General features: G+C 48.6%; 1 protein-coding gene across 5 annotated transcripts in view; it reads left to right on the plus strand.

Annotated features, from left to right (window-relative positions):
- Positions 1–22,930, plus strand: part of PPP1R12B (protein phosphatase 1 regulatory subunit 12B) — a 129,056-nt gene that overhangs the window by 43,934 nt on the left and 62,192 nt on the right. For 3 of the 5 annotated variants that reach the window (XM_082068911.1, XM_082068912.1, XM_082068913.1), the window contains exons 6-13: positions 449–523; positions 3,460–3,539; positions 4,051–4,196; positions 6,475–6,584; positions 9,744–9,941; positions 10,732–10,814; positions 12,380–12,505; positions 18,839–19,024. In XM_082068911.1, coding sequence (XP_081925037.1) covers positions 449–523; positions 3,460–3,539; positions 4,051–4,196; positions 6,475–6,584; positions 9,744–9,941; positions 10,732–10,814; positions 12,380–12,505; positions 18,839–19,024 — 1,004 coding nt within the window. Of the gene's footprint in view, positions 1–448; positions 524–3,459; positions 3,540–4,050; positions 4,197–6,474; positions 6,585–9,743; positions 9,942–10,731; positions 10,815–12,379; positions 12,506–18,109; positions 18,296–18,838; positions 19,025–22,930 lie in introns of all 5 variants that reach the window. The other 2 variants (XM_082068915.1, XM_082068914.1) reach the window with 2 other exon arrangements.

The raw sequence follows: 22,930 nt of genomic DNA on the forward strand, positions 1-22,930 counted from the left end.
CCTGAAGGGCAGTTCTAGCCAGGTGGGGATTGGGCTCTTCTCCCAGGCATCAGCAATAGGACAAGGGGCCATGGGCTGCAACTCTGCCAGGGGAAGTTTAGGCTGGAGATGAGAAAGCAATTCTGTGCAGAGAGAGTGGTCAGGCATTGGAATGGCTGCCCAGGGAGGTGCTGGACTCACCGGCCATGGAGGTTTTTAAACTGAGATTGGACATGGCACTTAGTGCCCTGATCTAGTAAACGGACTGGAGTTGGACCAGGGGTTGGACTGGATGATCTCTGAGGGCTTTTCCAACCCAGTCCATTCTGTGATTCTGTGTTACTCAGTGTTTGGGGCGGGAGGATGTGAAGCATGTTCACTTCTGTTCTTCCCTGGGAAATAGTGGGGTTTGAATTTTAACACCCTGCCATATCCGCTGTCCTCTGTTCTCCTCTTCCTACATCACCAGGGCCAGACGCCATTCGACGTGGCTGACGAGGGGCTGGTTGAGCATTTGGAAATGCTGCAGAAGAAACAGACTGTGGTGAGTTCCTGGCAGCTCGTTTTTCACCTCTCCAATCACCTTTCCACGCACGGGCGTTCTCTAAGACATACGGCGTCAACAGACGCAGGAAGCTGGGGCCCAGCTATTTTTTGTATGTTAATCATTTGGAATCTTTAATTACACCAATATTTTTAATAGCTAGAAACGTAGAAAACTGGCTGACTGCATGGAGAAGGTCAGTAGCGTGCTGACACGCAGCATTTTGTAAACTAATAAGGGAATGTATAGTTCATCTGTGGAGTTGTTATTCTGCAGTGTCTGTTGTTGGCTGGCAAGCTCTCTGGCATCAAACTGCTGATTATTTAATGAGTGAATACTCAAGACGACTTTGTGTTGGCATCTAAAGAAGAGCATCGCTCTGGTGAGGGGGATCTGTTGCCATGTCTGCCTCGCTGACAACAGGGAGAGTTTTGATTGAGAAGGAATTCTGGGCTAAAAAAATCCATTATTTCAAAACCAGGTTAAATTGCCATTTCATAATGCAATGGAGATATTGGAAGGGGTTATAAGCAGAAAGATAGCATAAAAAAATGAAAGCAAAAATATATCGTGATGCAAGTTAAGCTACTTCTCAAGCCAGACGGTTGGGTTTGGATTGCGTCTTTTCCTGTTTCATCCGATCTGCTCAATTATCTCGTTTGGGCGCTGCCAAAAACGAAACCAACCTTCTTTCAAGCTTAAAATCAGTAAGTATCATTTAAAATGTTGGATTCAGAAACAGACATAATGAGAACACTGCTGATAAAACCCAGTCAAGTATTTGGAGGAGCTGACAATGTGGGTGGCAGAACTCAAGCTCTGATCACAACACAGCTGCCGTCATCCTTAAATAGCAGCCTTAACGCTCGCAGGAACTTCGGAAAAATTCATCAGCTTCTCCCTAAATGAGGTGTTGATAAACACTATCAGTGCTGTATTTTGGATTTCCTCCCATCTCTCTACACCAGGATTCTGCAGATAACTGCCCTCCTCGCGAAAGAAAACGCCAAATAATGCCAAGAGGTTTTTTGGCTGGGTGTCAGCCCGTTTTTAGGCCGGCTTTGCAGTTCTAGCAATCCCCCTGTTCTCTAGATAGCAGCACTATATAAAGACCATCTCCATTTATTAAATTAGCGTGGCAAGCTGTGGTAGAGCTGCGAAGAAGAATCCAGATTTCATCAGACTTTTTTTTAGTGGATATGATTATTTTTGTTAATAAAAATGCCATTTTATCACGTGTGTTTATCACGTGCCATTTTTATCACTTGAAATAGAAAACTTACATTTGCTAAGGATGAAACAGGCGGTTCCACAACATTCCTCTCTGGACGTTATTTCGCTTCCAAAATGGCTCTTTGCTGGGCTCCACGTCGCTTTTCCTACATTCGGAATTCAGAGCTTTTGCTTCTTGTGCCTGGTGTCAGCTCCTGTCAGAAGAGAAAGGTTAACGAGGGCAGGCATGACACAAAAGAGAGAACCTTAAAAGTGAGCCTCTAATTACCTTCCCCTTTCCTACCCCAACTGTGTCTGTGCTTCTGGAAGCTGAAACCATCTTTTCGTTACTGTTTAGTCCATTGGTGGTGACAAAATTAATATTGCTGCTCTCTGGGTAAAATATTTCGGTTGCTGCAGTGATCCCAGGTTTTCTTGTGCAATGTCTTTACGCCGATGTTTCATAGAATCACAGAATGTCCTGAGCTGGAAGGGACCCACCAGGATCATGGAGTCCAGCTCCTGTCCCTGCACAGGACGCCCCACAGGTCACCCCGTGTGTCTGAGGACGTTGTCCAGTCTCTTCTTGAACCAGTGTTCAAGGTTGGGCCGTGACACCTCCCTGGGGAGCCTGTTCAGTGTCCAGCACCTCTGGGTGAAGAACCTTTTCCTCATGTCCCACTGACCCTCCCTGGCTCATCTCCTGCCGTTCCCTGGGCTCTGTCACTGTCACAGAGCAGAGCTCACCCTGCCCCTCCTGCTCCTGCTGAGGAACCTGCAGCCCATGAGCTCTGCCCTCAGTCTGCTCTGCTCCAGCTGAACAAACCCAGGGACTGCAGCCGCTGCTCATCCGGCTTCCCCTCCAAACCTTCCCCAGCTTCGCAGCCTCCTCTGGACACTCTCCAGCAGCTTTATCTCCTTTTCTCCTGTGCCCCCCGCCCTGCACACAGTGAATGCTCTGGGTGAGGCCGCCCCAGCGCAGAGCAGAGCGGGACAATCCCCCCTGCCCGGCTGGCCGTGCTGTGCTGGGTGCACCAGGACACGAGGCCCTCTTGGCTCCAGGGACACTGTTGGCTCATGTTCAACTTGCCATTGACCAGAACCCCCAGATCCCTCTCCATGGAGCTGCTCTCCAGCATCTCATCCCCCAGTCTGTCTGTACAGCCAGGTGTCCCATGTGCAAAATCAGCAATTGTCCCTGCTGACTTCATGTGGTTGGTGATGGCCCAGTTCTCCAGTTTGTTCAGACCCCTCTGCAGGGATTTGAGAGGTTCCAAACGTGCCCTGTCCCCGTGGGAGACCCGTTGGCACAGGGCATATGCAAATGCTTTCTGCTGAGACCAAGAACTACAAAGGCAGCGAATTTTTCACTGAATCTCCCCCAATTTCACGGGCACACAAACATGGTCAGACCCCCAGCGCTGCGGCTGCGTGGGCAGGCACAGGGCGGTGCTGTGAGGTCGGGATTTGAGACTGGGTTTTATTAAACTGCAGCGTGAGCCTAAGGACGTGCTGGGTGTGCAGCTCTGCCCGTACAGAGCTCTGGTCCAAGACGTCCCGTGCTCTTGCATCTGTTCAATAGGCTTCTTAAACAAATCCGCGGTATTTTTCACGTAATGGGGTTGGAATGACTTTATGCCGTGGTAATTAATGGATTGCGCTGAGGCGGTGTGTTAAGATGTCTCTTCTCATTCTTTCTCCAATCTTCTTGGGCTTTTCAACAGTTGCGAAGTGAGAAGGAGACGAGGAATAAGCTCATTGAAGCTGACATGAACGGCAAGCCCCAGAGCGGACTCTTCACCAAGTACGTGTCTGTTCTCTTTGGTGGAAAGCAGCTGCATGGGGAGCACAGGGAGACCAGCTTCACCTGCTGCCACCAGCTGCTTTCAAAGTTCAGTGTCCTGAACTGAATTTCATAGTTTCTTTTAAATTTGAGCTCACGCAGATACAATTTAAGCTGTTTCTCAACCAACCCACGGAGTAGGTCCCTGGTCCCTCGACTCCTGCTCTTGCTGAGCATCAATTTGTCCTTTGGACTGTGAGTTGCACCTTCGCACAGAGCTGAACAGCCCAGCCGATGGGTTCTGTTGCACTAGGGAAACAGAGATCGCGTTTGTGCGGGTTGAGAAACGCTTGCAAATGTAGGAAATGCGAGACCGGCTTTGGAATCCGTGGCAAATGCGCAGTGCTGGGATGTTGGGTCTGCAGATGGATTTTCTCCTTGTTCTATATGTAGCAAATCATGTCTGCGTGTTCCTGAGAACTCCGAAATAACTTGTTTGCGTGGTGGTTCTTAAAATCTCTATATCTTGCAGCAAAGAGAAGATTCTTTATGAGGAAGACACGCTGAAGTCCGTGGAGATGGAGGAAGAGAACAAGGACTCCAGCAGTTCTAGTTCTGAAGAGGAGGAGGAAGCTGAAGAAGATGAAGTTTCAGAATCGGATGCTGAAAAGGAGTCAGGTGAGACAGCACCTTGGCTTTAATAATTAGCCCACAATATTAGGGTATCAGGTTCAGAACGGCTTTTTGATTTTGTTTATCTGGGAAAGCCATCCTGAAAGTCTCACTTCACTGGACAGATAGAAGTCGACTTGTTCTAAAGTGTTCAAAGTCCAGATAAAGGGGAAAAAAAAAGCCCAAATATTGTTATGAGTGATCTTTTTAAACCAAAAAAATGCAACTCCTTTGGTAGCGGAGCGTAAGGCGGGACAAAGCAGAAGCTGGCAGTAAAATACAGCGGTTTATTTGGAGGAATGTTTTGAAGGGTGTCGGGCTGCAATAAATGTGTTGAATTTGCAGAGACTGTGGGAGGAGAAGAAATTGGAAGAGGTGAGCAGTGAAATCACTGGAGCGCTTCAGACAGTGCCGTGTTTCTTAGAGTCTGTGAGAAATCTGTGTTCTTCAGACAAAGGAAGCTGAATTCATGCCATTTATTCATCTTGAGGACAATTAACAATTTGACATTAGGTTGTATATAAACAAGAGAAAAAGATCAGTATAAAAACTTATGGTCGTTATCTGTGCTGGTAACTATGTCAATAGCACAGAATCACAGAATGTCAGGGGTTGAAGGGCCCTGGCAAGCTCATCCAGTGCAATCCCCCCATGGAGCAGGAACACCCAGATGAGGTTACACAGGAAGGTGTCCAGGGGGTTGGAATGTCTGCACAGAAGGAGACTCCACAACCCCCCTGGGCAGCCTGGGCCAGGCTCTGCCACCCTCACCGGGAACAAGTTCCTTCTCAAATTTAAGTGGAACCTCCTGTGTTCCAGTTTGCACCCATTGCCCCTTGTCCTGTCACTGGTTGTCACCAGAAGAGCCTGGCTCCATCCTCCTGACGCTCCCCCTTTCCATATTGATCCCCATGAATGAGTCCCCCCTCAGTGTCCTCTTGTCCAGCTCCAGAGCCCCAGCTCCCTCAGCCTTTCCTCACATGGGAGATGCTCCACTCCCTTCAGCATCTTGGTGGCTGCGCTGGACTCTCTGCAGCAGTTCCCTGTCCTGCTGGAACTGAGGGGCCACAACTGGACACAAGATTCCAGGTGTGGTCTCCCCAGGGCAGAGCAGAGGGGCAGGAGAACCTCTCTGAGGCACTGCACTAGATACACGACTCTCTGGCTTCTTCCCTTCAGCCAGTTCGCTGTTATTATTGTGAATTAAAACAGGCCGTGGAAGCTTTCAGTGTTTAAAAAAAATGAAACCCCAAAACCTTATGAAAAATGATATTTATGCAAAGTTAGAGAACTGAATTTTTAGTCTCACCGAATCTGTTTTGGGGAGATTGAATTAATCCTCCCTGGTTTCCCTTGGTTGGAATTCATCATGTTGGATGCTGAAATGTCAGTAAAATAAAGCGTGGGATCCCCGCGCTGCCTGTCCCCCTTTCAGCCACATTGCTCACAGTCCGGGTTCTTTACAACCTCTCATTCCCACTTAAGCTTGTGCCCTCATAATTAGGCTAATTAGTAGTTCTGAGCTAACACAGAGGGAAAGGTGGCCGAGACTCCGACATCGTGCAGACCTTCCTAGGGAAGATGCACCTTTCTCTCTTTAGCTCTGGACCTGTCAGTCCTGCTAACTGCCTGTTATTTAAGTGTTGCTCTTTTCTGTTTTCCTTGCCCTTTGAATCCTGTTTTCTAGGACTGAAAACATTAGTTTCACAGACTGATCTCCGCGCTCCGAGGCGCCATCCTCACAGCTGCTCCATACCAAACTGCTTTATATGTGGAATAGAGAGTCTTTATTCACTGCACGTACCCCATTTGCTAGTCCTGTTTGGGTGCTTACACTTAAAATGATTGGTCTCTTCTCCCAGGCATCAGCAATAGGACAAGGGGCCATGGGCTGCAACTCTGCCAGGGGAAATTTAGGCTGGAGATTAGAAAGCAATTCTGTGCAGGGAGAGTGGTCAGGATTGGAATGGCTGCCCAGGGAGGTGCTGGACTCGCCGTCCTGGAGGGTTTTAAACTGAGATTGGACATGGCACTTAGTGCCCTGATCTAGTAAACAGACTGGAGTTGGACCAAGGATTGGACTCGATGATCTCTGAGGTCTTTTCCAACCTAGTCCATTCTGTTAAAGCCCGGCTTAGCCTTGGCGCCGTCGTCTTTATGATCTGAGGTGAACTGAGGTCACAGCAACACTGAACTTGGGTTAAGTGTGCACTGTGCTTGTAAAGAAGGACCTTGGAAGTGCAATACTGAAACGTTTGGTTTCTCTTCTCGTTTAAAATTGTAGAAAGGAAGGAAGAGCCCTTTGCCAACCACTCCAGCCATGAAACCAGGCCTAGCGTCACTGAGCAAATACCAGCACCCGAGCCCAACTCCTTCACCGCATCTGCCAGAAGAGTAAGTGAATTTGGAATCAACGGGGACTCCCAGCAGCGCTCGAAAGCAGGAGCTTTTACTGGGAAATGGGTGCTCTGAAACGGATTTGCAGACGAGTTGTAAGATCTGCATTTAAGATAGCATGATAGTATGTGATTTTGATAAAGATGCTGCGGTACAACCGTGTAGGGCTGGCCCAAAGGAGGATGTTTGTGCTGTGAGGTTCCCCTTGCATCTCATACCCTCCGGAGCAAATCGCTGTGCTCACAGGAGAGACGCGTGCTCCGTGTCGCTCTCACTCCTGACACAGCCCGCGCGATCTCTTCCCAGCCGATCTTTCATCAAAGCCGGTTCCCGCTGATGTATCAGCTGTGAATTTGGCATTACCATCTAAACTGCCTCCGACCCGCCAAGCGCAGTTGATTCAGTGGCGAGATGATACAGCCCAGTAAGAGGATAAAGTTTGCATCTGACTAGATAGCGAGGCTATGAAAGCTTTTTAAAGGTGAAGTGGAGTTACTGAAATCTTATCTGGATTCTCCAGCTCTCACGTCACTCAGCTGGATGGCACCAGAAGACTCTGTGTTCTGCCCAGGACGGGCCTCTTACGCTTCTGCTTTCTTTTTGCACCAGGATACGGAGAACCGCTGTACAATGCAGGCACCTTGCCAAAGCCTGAAGCAATAGGTACATCTTAGAGGGAAAATGTTTCTTGCTTAGTCACAATTTCTTCTTTTTGACATGCTACCAAGCCTAACTTCTGACCCAGATCAAATGAAATAAAGCTCCTCTGGGTGGTGTTTAACTCAGGCTGGCTTAGCAGGGGAAGAATGGATGGTAGAAGGGGTGTGTGAACTCACTCAGTGAACATTTTCCCAGCTGCAGAGTGTTGCTCTCACTCATTTGAGCTGTTTAACCCAGAATAAGGCTGTTAAGGCATAGAAATGGGCCTGTGTGCAAAGCAGTTGTTAATTTAACCTCAGTCACTTAGACCAGATGCTTTACCTTCTCTTACATATTTGATTCTTCTGTAACTCTGTTTATCAGACTGAGATTTATGTGGGAGAATAAATGCGTTGGCCTCCATTTGTGGAGTTATTAAATGCGCTGTTCCTGGGTTGTTCAGAGATTCCAGAAAGCAGCTTCTACTGTGGATTTGAGCTTTCTCTGAGGAGAGCGTCAAAACGACATTAAAGCATTAGAGCTCAGTAGACTGGAAGTGCTAGAATTGGTGGAGCACAGATGAACTCTGTGCATCTTCATTGAAACAACATTAGCTGAGAAACATCGCTGCAATACTGCAGGGGTCTTGAGTCAATGAGGTGGAGGGCAGAGCTCCCCAGTAGCTTCATTTATTCTGGATGATGTCAGATGGTTTTTGTTATGTTGAATATGGTATAATAATGTGTGTAAAACCTTGTCTACCCCGTATCCTGCCCTTGACAGTGACCATCAAGAGATAACTAGAGAAGACAGACTCTAACTGGACTTCTCTCCCACCTTCTAGCAATCTGCATTCAGGGACTCGCTGAACCTGTGCTGATTTTGGGTTCAGTAGCCCCCGTTGGACTTTTCCTCTATGAAAATTCAGTCATTTCTTGAACGCCCGTCATATTTAGGATCCTATACTGTCCAGCGGCAAAGGGTTCTTCAGCTTCATTCCGCATTAAACAGAGCTTCCTGCGCCTGTTTCGTTAAACCCGCTATACGCTGCTTTTGTTTGCTGCCCCTTGGTCCTTTATGGGAAGGAACAAGGAATAATTGATCCTTATTCACCCTTGTGTGTGTCACTGAGGGTTTTGTTTGCCTTGGTCAGATCTCAGCCTTGGAAACTCCCGATAACTCCTCGTACAAAAGCTCTCTTGCTCTATTTACTCTCATTGCCTTTCTCTGAACCTCTTCCCCTTCTTCTCTATGCCTTTTGAGCTGTGCATGATATCAGAGATGTGATCGTACCCTGCGATAGCACAGAGACATAATGGTGGCGTGTTTCATATTCCATTCTTTTACAGCAATTCCTGATGTTTTGCTTGCTTTATTTTCTATACAGCTCAGCGTTGAGCCCCTGTCTTTGTACGAGTATCTCTTGTGGCACCCAGGTTCCACTCTTGGCATCTTCTTGTAAGACTTGATCACTCTAACTGAAGTTGTACATTTAAGCAGTTGCGTATTTGAGGGATATATTAATATGTGCTTGTTAGATGTGCCTCATGCAGCGAAAACCATGAAAGTCCGTCCTGTAGTATGTATAGAATGTACAGTTACCTGGCTCTAGAAAGGTTTAAGCTAGAACAGGCCTGTGCACTCCTGTAGTCCAACCTCTTGCTGGAAGCAGAGCTGTTTCAAGCCTATGCCGTGTTTATTGGAATTACCCGATCTGAGGACAGCCGTGTCTCCGAGGATGGAGATGTCCCACTCTCTTGCTCCTGTCCCAGTGCAGCATCGCTCCTACCAGGAGATGTCTTCGTGTTGAGTGGAATTTCCCATGTTGGAACAAGTCTGTTCCTTCCTCTCCTTTCCCTGCAGACTGTTGAGAACACGTCTGGTTCCATATCCTCTGGAAACCCCACCCAGCAAGTAGCAGAGCAATTAAATCCCTTCTTTGCCTTCTCTTTGCCGTGCTGAACGAGCCAGGTTTCCTCAGTCTCTCCCTGTACATGGTGTGGGCTCCAGCTCCACGATGATCCTGCTTTAGCAGGTAGCGTGGACTAGATCATCTCCAGAGGTCCCTTCCAACCCCAGCCTGTGATTCTTGGCTTCTCCTGGACTCTCTCCATTTTGATCTGTGTAAGGGTTTTATTTGCAGCCAGTCCCAAAAGAGTTGATTACTTTTTCTTGGTTTTCTGCCTTTACTGAGTTAATTGCCCTTTCCTAAGCGGGTGCTAATAAAAGCTTCGTTGTTCCTTATATTCGCTGGAGGAGGTCATTGTGTGGGCAAAGGGAGCTGCACAATGACACAAGGTTTCTTTCATCGACTGTCTTTGGGGATGAGAGCACTACAGCCATTTGCATCCCTGTGTGTTCACTGTCAGCTATGTCCTGTAATTAAAGCCAAGCAGGAAATCAGTGTCACTGATTGTAGCCCAGCAAAAATCTGGGCTTGTTAAAACACTCTCAGAACTTAGTCTGTGCCTTGCGGTGTTCTTACCTCTCCCAAATGTCCCTTTTTCTCCTCCACAGTTCAGTTGGCTCAGCAAGTCGGACGAGCAGAAGGACGAGTCACCTTCGTCGTGGCGCCTGGGACTGCGCAAGACCGGCAGCCACAACATGCTCAGTGAAGTCGCTGCTACTCGTGAGGCACAGAGGGATAAGACTTCTTCTATCTATCGTTCTTCGTCAAGTCCTCGGATATCTGCGTTGTTAGACAACAAAGAAAAGGTTTGGCTTTCAGCAAAGGTGTGTTAGTGCATCTCAGCTGAGCAGAGTTTACCTCACGGGTTTAAGACCCTTTTGTTTTGAGTTATTGCTGGGTGTTGTATCCATAACAAACTTAGGTCTCTTTTTTTTTCTTTTATTGAAAAATATTCCTACCCTATCACTCCTTGCAAAACTGCACCTAAAACTGGACCTTGGACCTAATTCCTGCTCGGTTTGAAGTGGGCTGCAGTGAACAAGGGCTGCCGGTCTGGCATGGCCTGTTTTTTGCCAGAAAATATCTAATCCAGACAGCAGCACATACCTGCACTGGAAATTCTCCTTCACTGTCATCTAGATGTGATTCTCCTGTATCCACCAGCTGTATTTGCGAATCACATCCCACGTGTTCACCAGCTGTCTTTGCTGCCCGTGGGTAGATGTCCCATCCCTGGTGACATCCCAGGCCAGGCTGGACGGGGCTCTGAGCACCCTGAGCTGGTGCAGATGTCCCTGCCCATGGCAGGGGGGGCACTGGGGGAGCTGGGAAGGTCCCTCCAACCCAAACCACTCTAGGACTCTCTGATTTATAAATGGTTCTAGTTAGAAGCTGGTTTCTTTTTCAGTAGCGTGCTCTTCAGGAAATCATTATCAGAACTGATGCTTTTGTGCTGCGTGTGTTGCCTTAAACCAGTAATCCTCAGACAGGAGAATGCTTTCTCAGTTGAAGAAATCAGAACATGAAATTACTTGTCACTGAACATGCTGCAAGTGTAATGGATTTACAGTCAAATTACTTCTTTTACTTCTCCAGGATAAAGACAACAAGAGTTATCTTGCCACAATAGCCCCCAGAAGACTGAGCAGCACGAGCGATATAGAAGAAAAAGAAAACAGGTGAGACTGAACGTCATGCTCAGCTTCTGTCCTGTAGATAGCTCCTCTGGAATACATTCCTATAGTCATGCTTCATATATTTTCTCGGCAGTCCCAACTATACAGGAATTCACAATATCAAGAGCATTCCCTGATCTAGAAAAGCTCTGGTTTTCGTTTAGCTGAGCAGGGCAGCAGGCTGGTGTCTCCACCCCAGTATTCAGACATATATAGTGTCCATCCAGGAAACTCAGTTTAAGGATGTTTTTGCCTTTTATATGTAAGTGCCTCGTTTTGTAGATGGCGCCTGCACTTTTGCTCCTGGCAATTTCCATTGCAGGGCTTTTTTACAGTGAACGTGTGTAGTTGCCCCTGGACAGAACCGCAGTATAAATGGGATTAATATCTAGTATCTCAAGATATACTTGAGCTAATCTCTACAAACAAGTTCTTCGTGGTTTGTGCTCAAAGGAGTAAGATTTGAGTCTGGCCTCATTTCCAGCCATTTCCACAGCAGTGGTAGAAAGGCAGATACAGAGGAGTCATTGTGAACGGTAATTGTGAAGAACTCACGCAGACGAGCACCCTGAGAGTGCAGTTCGAGGTTCTTTGCTGCCCTTTTGCTGGAACCTCCGTGCCGTGTTCTTGCTTCATCTCAGCCAGTCGCTGGGATTTGGAGTTTAGCAGCCGATTTGTGTTTAAATGGCCGATAAGCTCGAGTGGGTTTGGCAGCGGCACATCCAGCTGAGCATCCTTTGCTTTGTGAGGCGGGGAATGGGGACTGAACAGATGGTGCCCAGGCCTACTGTGCAGCACAGATTTTTTCCCAATATTCTTTCCTTTCCAAACAGCTGAGTTTCACTTCATGGGACCCACAGGTGCCTGAAAGGGCATCAGTGGAGACACAGCAATTAAAGAATGAAAAATAATTGCAGGATAATGAGCAAACGGGTTTGTGTTGCATTACAAGCTCGAGGTTCTGTCCCAGACCAGCAGAGAGCAGGTCATGCTGCCAAAATGTGTATTAGGAAAAGGAGCCCTGATTTCAGATAACTCCAATCAATAGGGCTACTAGTAATTTACTGATAACTTGACAAATAGTTTTAGATATAGCCAAATATTTTGTTTGTTGTTTTCTGCTGGTCAGTATAGCAAATGATTTGCTGTCCTGAGTTGCTTTACTGTCACTGCCTGGATCCCTCAGAGAATAAAAACATCCCCTGCAGTTGCACTGTCCATTTATGTGATATTGTTTGACAAGACACAAGAAACAATATCAAGTGACATTTAGTTTGTTAAATTACCTTTATGGACAATCTAAATTTCAGTTGCACGTTTTCTGACTAAAAAGGATCTTGTTCCTCTTTATGCAAAATATTCCATCGCCTGGTGATTGTTAAATAATCCAGCTGGCAATAACAGAACCCGATGCAAAGGCCAGAAGGGCTGTTTCAGTGAGCTGTCTCACCTCTGAAGGAGGGTGCATGTAGCTGTAAGGGTGGGACTTTCCTTGTGGAGCTGTAGAGGAGCCAAAACCAGGCTCCAAAAGCTTTTCTGACCAAACTTTGTGCTCTCTCCTGCATTAGAGAATCAGCCGTTAACCTCGTGCGGAGCGGCTCTTACACCCGGCAGCCCTGGAGGGATGAATCAAAGGGAAACGAAGCTCCCCATTCTGGTGCACCTACTACCTATGTCTCTACCTACTTGAAAAGGTACGTCCAGGTCTGGCTTAGGCGGGTTCCAGGCTCGGTTCTACTCTTAATGCACCTCCAAAGCTCAGCCTGCTGCCTGCTGCTTACTGCATTGGCGTAACTGGCCTCGGACCCTCTTCTGCTAAGAGCAGGAAATACAAATACAGGTTTATCGACATTTATCATGCTAAATATTCTTTTTAAAGACCATGATGTTTGTTGATTTGTAAATTGTTGAACTGAATTTAGCTACTCTCATTCGCAAAATCCAAACGCAGAGTGTTTTCTCAGTTTTATGCTGGTATTACGGTTAGATAATAAAAGCAAAATTGGTCATAAAAAGAATAAAGTGATTACAGTCTGGAAGCATTGTTCACATAGCTATTGACAGGTGAGTTGTAGCTCAGCTCTGATTTGGTTCATGCGAGTCTGTGTTCATGGCAGAGCGGCAGCGTTCTCGTGCGTGACTCCCAGCGCTTGCTAAGGACTGAGCCTGGTGCCTCCAACCGTTTGCTCGTGGCACCGAGGAAGCGGTTTCTGCACAGTGGATATAAAATTGTAGAGACTGATTGCTGGTAAACCAGCCCAGCAGAGTCAGGAAAGCAATCCTGTGCATTACTTGTGTAGTTTTTTACCCCTTTGGAAGTAGTAGTATCTGTTGTGTAGTATCTTTTACCCCTTTGGAAGGCTCGGTTTCCTCCGAGCACCAGATAATGCCTGTCTCTGAAAGAGGGGAATGAATACGCTGCTCTGTTAAAGCAAATAATATGTTACTGAGTTTCCTCTTGGTTGTGAGCAAGAGGATCAGCCCTTTGTGCAAGTGCGGTGCCATCGCCTCACCTTCATTTCAGCTCATCCTGGTTCAAAACAGCCTCTATAAACATGTGATGCTGCAAAGCCAGTTGAGCTGTGCTTAAGGAAAGGGGCAGGAATATATCAAGGTTTTAGGTTGTGTTTCACTAAATTCTAGACCCTGAGCTAAATGACTGTCCTGAAGGTGAAATGGTTGCTTGAGACATTTGGGAAGAGGCAGATGTTTTGTGTTCCGGTGCTTGTGTTGGTGGAGGTGAGTTGCGCTCGAGGACACGTCTGTCCAATTGCTGAGCACGTACAGACCCATTTCCACAAAAGGTGAAACAGCCACTCGGAGCAGAGACTCCTGACCTGCTGATCCGTTCCAGTGACTTCACATCTATCCTGGGACACGATGACAGCTCCAGCTCCGCAGCTTCTCTCCCTGCAGGCAGGCGGGCGAGCCGCAGCTGGTGACATTGGAAAACATTTGCCTCTTGCTGCTGGCACGTCGTGCTGCTCCCGCTCTGAGGGGCCAGTCGCTAACGTGGCCGTCCCTTAAAATTTTACAGCTAATCTCGAACCAGATTTAATGTTACGTTCACACAGCCATACTGTATTCCCTTAGTTAAACTGTAGCAGAGGTTTTGGCTGGCGGTGGTAAATACCGATTTCTTGTCAAAAGGCTGAATTCTGGCCTTTCATAGGAGAGCGCTGATTTACAAGAAATCACAGAGAATAGCTTTGTCAGGTAGAAATAGAGTGTAATTCCTTTAAAAGAGATCAATGGCTTTGCCTTTTATGTACAACTAGTAAAATCACGGTCAGTTGGACCTCTGTCCCTTATGGTTTTCTACAGAGGAATTAAATATAATCGTATTGAACAGCTGATTTCGCCAGTCTTGTGCCTCAGCCTCAAAGAAGGGAAGGGAACCTGCTTGCCTGTTAAAGGTTGAGCTCTTTGTCATTTCCAAGTGTTAGCAAAACTCTGACCACAACTCCAAAAGATAAGAACTCGTTCTGCGAGAGGAAGAATTTAAGTGAACGTGACATATTTGGATGGGACTGAGAGGGCAGTTTGTACATCTGCATTTCCCCTTTACCTTAGCAATTAATTAATCTCGATAAAGACACTTAATTCTGTTCTATAAGTGCTTTATGTGAGCCCCAAACAGAGTAAACAAGAGCAACAGATAATCTGATATTGAAAATGGCTTTTCTTCTAAAAGAAGACAAAATAACTTGCAGCAGTGTTGCAAATGTTAAAGCTCTGTCTGTAATGAGTGACTGTCATTCATTCTGCTTTCTCCATGGCTGCACCACTAGCCCAAAAATCCACAGAACCCTGTTCTGAGAAGCTGTTCTCCGTTTTAGGGCATATTGGCTTTCAAACAGCCCGGTCACATCACCTGTGAGTTAAAGGATTTATAGAGAAACCAGCATAGCAGACGGAATTAATTCAGCATCCTTCCTTTGACATCAGCCATGGGAGATGCCTCATAGGAAGGGATCGCACACCCCAAAATGAAATCACTTTTTCACACAGTTTCTCCTTCATTTTACACATTTGCAGCTACACCATGGGACTGGGTTTAAAACCATCGCAGCGCGAGCGGTGGGTGCAGCTCTGGCAGCCCCTGGTTCGAGGGGCAGGTTGCAGCCGCTGCGATAACTGCAGGGAAGTTCAGTTCTTCACCTCCTGGCTTCCAGCAATCAGGAGTTTGGGAGCCGGGGGTTATGTTGTTCCTAACAGCCGCCACTGTGCCCATCTGCCGTAGGCAAATCTTATTGTGACCTCTAACACCCTATGGCAGCACGTTTAAGAACAAACTAGTTCTGAGGTTTGTGCAAACCTTTTTTATTAGCAGACGCGGAAGCTTTTTGAGGTTTTGAAGGTTTTTAAGATTTTGAATTCTACTTGCCATAGCCGTTTTCAGAAGTATTTCTTTGTATTGAATTCAAATGCTTCATTCCATTTCATTGCGCATTCCCTGATGGTTACGTTATGGTGATTATGTTAGAAAACGAGTAGAAGTGTGTCAGTGCCTTGTTTTATTTCTAATGATAAATTCTTTAGCATAAATTCATAATCCTCCCTTCTACCAATTCATACGAACACAGCTGTTAATTAACAAGATTCCCCAGCTCACCGTTTCCTCGCAATGTTGTGGTCCTGTTCCCATGCAGTGTGAGCAGTGAGGCGATGCCCGGCGTGTCCTCAGGCTGCGCGGTGACAGGCGGGGAGGTGGATTCCTGGGGACCTGCGGTGTCCCAGCTCCCTCGGTGTGTGCGGGATGTCCCAGCACCACGTTCCGCCAACCCGAGGCCTGAGCGTGCGGGAGCTGGCACAGCCCCTCACCGCGCTCTTCCTCCTCCTCCCGCTCCCCCCCATCTCTGCTGCTTCCATCCTCTCATCTCCCCTTTTCACCCATCGCCTTCCCCTTCTGACAGACAGTGCTCCTCAGGTCTTAATAACCCTCTGTCTCCTCCCTTCCTAACCAAGTTCCTTCTCTTTATTGCAGCCACTCCTCATCCCCCAGCCTTGGGCTCTCCAAGGATGGTGCCACATCCTCCCTGCACCCCCAGGGCTGCCACCAGATTTTCCCCTGCTGCTCCTTTTGTTCCTTCCCCTGGCACCTGCTCCATCCCCAGGTGGCCAAGAGGCCACCAGCATCCTGGCTGGTACCAGCACTGGTGTGGCCAGCAGGCCCAGGGCAGTGACCGTCCCTGTGCTGGGACCTGGGGAGGCCAAACCATGAATCCTGGGGTCAGTTTTGGGTCCCTCACACCAAGAAAGGCCTTGAGGTGCTGGAGCGAGTGGAGAGAAGGGAACGGAGCTGGTGAGGGGCTGGAGCACAAGTGTGATGGAGCGGCTGAGGGAGCTGGGGGTTCAGCTGGAGAACAGGAGCTGAGGGGAGACCTTCTGATCTCTGAACTGCCTGAAAGGAGCTTGGAGCCAGGGGGGGTCGGGCTCTGCTCCCCAGGAACAAGCGCCAGGAGCAGAGGAAACGGCCTCAAGTTGCGCCAGGGGAGGTTGAGGTTGGATCTGGGGAACAATTTCTTCCCCAAAGGGCTGTGGGGCATTGGAACAGGCTGCCCAGGGCAGTGCTGCAGTCACCATCCCTGGAGGGGTTTAAAAGGCATTTAGACGAGGTTCTTAGAGACATGGGTTAGTGCTGGAGTTGGGTTATGGTTGGACTCGATGGTCTTGAGAGTCTCTTCCAACCAGAATGACTCTGTGACCTACTCAGGACACCCATTTCTGCCACTCGCTCTACACGCCTGTCCCAGTCCGGCTCAGCTCCCCCTCCCGGCCCATTTCCAGGGCTGTTCCGCTGGCGCAGGATGCCCAGAAGGACTCTTGCTTCCAGCAGGAATTTCTGCTCCCCAGGGCTCAGGGCAGGGCCCACCTTTCCAGAGGAACCTTTTTTTAGGGTCCACTGGAGGCTGCTACCTGGTGACAATAACCCACTTGTTCCTTTGTGACCTGGATATAGCAAGCAGCCATCGGCTGGAGAGCCCAAATGTGAGGTTCCTCCCCAGGGAGACCTTCTGGGTTGTCCCAGTCTCTCCTTTGGCTGTCTGGGGACCAGCTGCTTGTTCTGAGCTGGCTCTGGGGCCTTGGTGTATAAAACCAATTTGTAAATTGGGTGCTTAAGCAGATTGGATCCTTCCTCTGACCCCCTGTCCTCGGCTCTTGTCCTGCCCCTTTCAAGTTTTATTTTGGCCTCTCGCTGACTCTTGCTCTAGTGTTGACTTCAGTCCGTTGTCCCTGGCTTTCCCACAAGCCTGCAGCTCTTTGTCCTGATCTGCTTTTCCTCTAGGTCGGCTTTAATTCCTGGTGCAGCCACTCATCTGCATGCTCCGTGTGCCCCGATGTGGGAGTCATTAGGATGCAGGAGGTGAGAGGCAACATTCCAGCCTTCCTGGCCTTTGATCCTGCTGGCAGCCCAGTCTGACCAGTAGCAACCAGGAATACCAGTTACTGGGAAGGCGTGGCAGGGCCCTGGATCGTGCGTGCACACTCGCTTGCTCTGTGCAGAGAACGAGCAGCCCCTATATGGCACATACAATAAGGAGATTTTACCAGAACCCATCAGGTCTGTTTTTAGAGGTGTGCAACTTACCACTCTGAGAGCGGATTTGCTCTGAAAAAGCAGAAGGACACATCCTCGTTTGAGACCCCTTCTCCTTTTCTCCTGTCTCTTCTCCAAAGTACAAACACTGAAGCTTTTCACTAGTAACGGTTTTAAGGGTTTTGTTTTAAACTGACCAAATATGAATTTCCCTTGCTCATTCTTGAATAATTTTCGGATGGTTTTGCTAGCTATTCCCCAGAAATACACAGTTTATACCCAACATGCCTTAAAGTAAATTAAAGCCTGAACTGGTCATCTTTGCCAAAGCTTTAAGCCATTGAAAGTAAGTTCTTAAAACTGGAAGTCCTGGGCATCCTTAGGAGGTGATGCAGCCAGACCTGCTTGTGTCCCTCTCTCCTTCCCTGCTTTAAACAGCCTCATCCTCGCGCATTGTTTCTGCCTTTCCCCAGGACACAGGGCTGCTCTCTGTGCACCGCGGTAGGATTTGTCCCTTCCCTGATCCTCACCGATTCATCTCCACGCCGTTATCCTCTCACTCACTCTCAGCTGGGCTTAGCTAAGCGGGGTTCTGCTAGCGCCAGCCTGCGGGAGCAGCTCAGCGTGCTCCCATCTCCTCGCCTACCTTTTGCTAAGACATCAAACTCGCTCCCTTCCCAGCTGAGAGCCCGGCTGCGGGATGTTCTGTTGTATATTTACTGTGCTCTGAAAGCCGTGATTTTGTGATGTTTTACAGCGCTTCCTTTGGTAGAAGTAGTGACCTCAGCAGTCCCTCCATTTCAGCCACTCGCAATACATCTCTAGCTACCTCACCCACGTCCATGGGGTCACCTACCTCCCTGGGCGCCCCGCGGCAACGTGGCCCTGCCTGTCCCGCGGCTCTGGGTGCCAGCACGGCTGCGTCGCCCCGCCAGTACACCAGGTAACGGTCCCGGCGGAGAGAGCGCCGCGGAGCATCCGCGTTTGGGTTGGAAGGTGTGATTTCTGGAGCGGATTAGAGCTTGGCAATGTGCTTCAGGCGGAGAGGAGATCCCAGAGCGGTCCCGTTGGACAGTGTTAGTGCACACGCAGGAGTAGGCGATGAACAGCCTGTGCGTGGCCTTGGCTTCATCACTCACCGAGTGGCCGGTTGTGCCCTCTTGTCACCCTTGTTAGAGACACCATGTGCTGCTCAGGCTGCTCTCGGGCGTTCTGTGTACAAGCGCTTGGAGTTCATTCCTTCTGCTTATTCACCGGCTGCATTTTCTAATCATTTTTGCTGCAAACAGGGATGTGAAGACTATGAATTCCTCCTACTTATTCCTCTACTTTTTTTTTTTAAACTCATTTTTATATGTGCTGTTCTCTACGAAAATGTGAGTGTAGAACGAGGAGAACGAGCTGTCGCTGCTCCCTCGAGGTGGCTGGTCTCGCTCAGCAGTTGAGTTCACTTGCTTTGCTTTCCGTTGTGTCTTCTCTATTTCAGAGCCCCTTTCAGGCAACAAACTGATTCTGCCGTAGAGAAAAATACAGAGGGCATCTCTGCTAGCACCCCCCTAGGTGTAATCACAAACCGCGCCATACTCGGTTCCGCTAACGGTATTGCCAATGCCGGTGCCGCCGCCACTCCGGGAAAGGACTTGTCGGCTGAGGAAGCCCGGGAGCGCAGAAGGTCAGTGAGCAGAGCCCTCGGCGAGCAGCTCTCCCGCGGGAGCCACGCTGGGGGCGATTCTCTCCTTGTCTTTTCAGCATCTCAGCCACTGCTGTCAGTCCCTAAGGCCTCTGTGTGCAGAGGGACAGACAGACAGTAGCCGCTCGCAGTAGGTTCTGTAACATGAATCCCATCCTAAAAAGAGCGTTGGACTGAGACGCATCCACATAAAACCCATCCCTCTGATTCTGAGTTTACATACGCCCCGATGCAGACGCCTTTGCTGCACGAGTCTCCTCGATTCCCTCTGCAGTTAGTGGGGGAAAACAAGTGTTCCTGGAGCGTGAAACGTGTGGTACAGGAGGAGACGGGCTACACACATTGATTTCAATTAACTCTAAAGGTAGAAGTCTGCCCTGTGCAACCGAGGCCGTGCCAGCAGTAGCAGCATTCTGAATTACTCAATCTAGCTGCTGGTATCTCTTTCTTAAATTATGCTATTTTGAAGCTGGGGAAATACAAACCTGAGTTAGCCTGTACTATTTTCAAAGGAAATATACCTTGTGCATTTAAGCACAGAATATCAAATGATCTCTATTTATTCCTGCAAACAGGTTAACTTTTACAAAATTTGTCTCTTCTGGTGGCAACCACGAAAGTAAATGGTAATAAATACAATGCAGCAATGAGCTGTGTATTTCTACCTAGCAACCGGTTCACGGAGTGTTCTTGGTCATTAGATTCCTCCAATTTAAAATCATAAATTGTTAATACAGACCTTCCTGAGCGGAGGTCGGTCTGCCTGTGCTAGCTGGGAATTACTCAGACTTTTTATGCTGCTTGGGCTTTTCCTTTCCTTTTTGTTTCCCCAGCGCTAGCGCAGGGAAAACACCTTTGAAGGTATCGCGGACGTTCCGGATGAGCCGCGTTCATCAACCCTGCGTGCAGGGTCGTAATTTGAAATGGCTGCAGAGTAACTTTGTAAGAACACTTAAACTGAATGTTAGGAGCACCTCTGGATGCTCCTTGTTGTTTTGCTGGGGGTCACTTGGCGTCGTTTGCAGTTGGATTGAGGTGAGCTGCCAAAAGATACTCCCAGTGCACAGTGAGGTTGCGCACGAGCGGGCAGAGCGAGCGTTGTGCTTTCAGCTCCCGCTTAGGCCCGGTTCACCACAGTCTCTGCCTTTGGGCAAGCCCAGAATAGACTTGCAGAAGCTTCAGATTCTTCCCTGGAGAGGTGGGCTCCGCAAAACCCACCAGACGTTTGGCACTATCTGCAGATGGGGAACTCGACTGCGATGGTACTTGTGAATGCCCAAAAGAGCATCTCTTCATATGACCGCGTTGGCATTTATTGCCGAATCACTTTCTATAAATAAAACAGAAGATCTGTTTAAGTCTTCTGCATTTTGATTAGGGACCCATCTCCTGTGAATTATGCAAATGCAAAGAGAAACACCAGAAAATTCCTCCCACCTCTAATTGATGCTTTGAAACTACCGAGGGGAAAAGAACACAGCAGTGATGCGTTGTGCTTGTGGGTGGAAGAAACCTTAGATAGGAATATACGTTCTAACAGCAGGATATACAGACTGGGAGCTGCCGGCACATTTTGAACTAGGAAACGTGGACCTAGAGAAACAGGAGAGGTCACCTAAAGGGAAACGGTTTCTTTTGGAAGGAGGCCAGTTCCAGTAAAATGAAATAAAAAAGGAAAATGGCAAACAGTTGTCAGGGAAAGCACTATATGGATCTCGGTTCCCACCGGCAGCTGTTGCAGTAGCATTTGCTCTGCTTCAGTGTTTCCAAAGCTCCAGCTTTCTCTTAGCAACAACAACATAAACAAGCTTATCATCTAATATTAGATCACAGGGATGTCTCCTAACTTGTGGCCTTAAATTATCTGTGCGAAGCCAAAAGGTTAAAGCCGAAGAGGCTGCTGGGTCTGGGAGCAGCGACGAGCAGAGCTTTGCATCCTTTGGTGGCCACCGGCCCCCCTGTGCCCCCGCAGCGCTTCGTCTGGGGGGTTTTACCTGCTGCTTTTTTGCTGAATTGGTCGGGAAATGCTCCAGCAGCTGGAAAATAGTGTGAATTGCGCCTCGTGTCGTTACAAAGCAACGAGAAACAAGGCGGCAGCAGCGGAGCTGGGTTTGTGGAGCCCGGCCGCAGCCGCTCGCTGCCCGGGGTCGCTGCCGTATGTCCCGGCCCTTCCGCCAAGCTGCTGCCTCTCGGACTCACATGGACCCAGCTGCACCTCCGGCTTCCCGTGGTTGCGCTGCGGGCGCGATGCCGAGAGCCTGCGCGTGTGCCGCCTTCCAGAGGCCGTGTTTTCACCAGGCAATTTCTTTTTCATGGCAATTTTAGGGTCACCAAACTGCCGTTTGGCCGTTTTGATGATCTCCTGCCAGCACCAAATTGTCTCACGTTGCAAGTGCATTTGTCAGGCTGACCTCGAAACAACCGGCTCTGCGAAGGGTGAATTACAAGCGCGGGGATGCTGAGCCCGCAGCGTCTCACATACACCCCGCTCCTCTGGTGCAAAACTAAATCCTTCTGGTGTGTGCTTTGTGCAGGCAGGTGGTGGGGACTCTGCGGGGCGTTGCAGCCGGATTATCGCCCTCATCCAGGGGGACAGCGGCCTCTAGTGCCACCAAAAGCTCCTTTGCAAAGTGCCGCTGCGCCCTTGACCGTGTGGTTTGGCGGAGGGGTCTGCAGGGAATCCGGCCAAGCTGCAGCGTGGCTTGTGCCATGGGACATCTGGTGCTGAAAGGAAGGTCCGGGGGGTCTGAAACATTTCATATGACACGAAAGCTTTGCCCCCCAGGGTGGGCGGAAGGGCTGCCGTGCAGCCCCAGCTCATGATCGGCTGTTGCGTGGGGGGATACGAGCTTGCCCAAGAACTCTGGTGCAAGGCACATCCCAAGCCTGTGTTCTCCTTGTGTGACCAGCTGAAAAGGACACACCTGAATTTGAAATGTGGCTTGTTTTTGTAAGAATTAGGAGTTTTCATTTGTTTCTTTCCCCCCAGCCACGTTGTTTATACAATTGCATCCTGCAGTTGTATCTGTTCTTCCCGTTCCTCGGGAAGGTTCCAGCAGGGTGGTGGCACTTGCATATGACAAGGCAAACACGTCTCTCTTTTCCTTGTGTTTTAATACACGCTGACCAGTTGTTCAGATAAATAAGAACTAGAGTGGGGTGGGACGGTTCTCCCAGCAGCTCCGGGCTGCGCTCAGCCCGGCTTCTTGTCCCCTAAGTGTCCCCTGAACGTTTTAGTCCGACGAAGGGAGTTCACTGATGTGCACGGTAAATGTGTCTAGCAAACACTTTTCTGCTTCATTCCCAAGAGGAATTTGTTCTTCATTCTTCGTTCCTTCATTCTAAGGATCAAGCCGCTAATTATAGTAGCATATATTAATAATGTATTAATAACCGAATCCTCCTCCACTGGTACTGTTAGATGAACAATTTTTGGCAAGTCCTTTTACCTCGTGATTCTTGTCCTGTCCAAATTCAGAGCGTGACTCCTCTAGGGTGAACGTGGATGCCTGAAATGCCTGTTCCCTTTATTATCTGACATAAAGAACAAGAAACCCTCATCTCTGTCAAAGTTAAACTATGAGATTTGCATTTAAGAGGTATTGAAATATTGAGAAGAACTTGAAGAAGAACTGGTATAGAAGCTGTGAGCATCATCTTGCTACCACCTGGGGGGGTCTTCAGTAGTGTTTGACTCTTTAATCTGGATCGTAAAGCTGAGTGGTCTCAATCCTCATGGGGAAGGTCCCTGGGATTCCCGTCCAGCGGACAACAACAAGTTAAGAGGTTTCTCCCTGTTGTGAAGAACAGAACAATCATCCGGCACCTGCTGCCGAAAGCATTTCTCTGCCACGCTCCTGCGGTTTATCTCGCTCAGATAAAGTCAGC

This window comes from Streptopelia decaocto (assembly GCF_964273445.1).
Source record: "Streptopelia decaocto genome assembly, chromosome: 19".
NCBI classification, from domain to species: Eukaryota; Metazoa; Chordata; class Aves; order Columbiformes; family Columbidae; genus Streptopelia; species Streptopelia decaocto.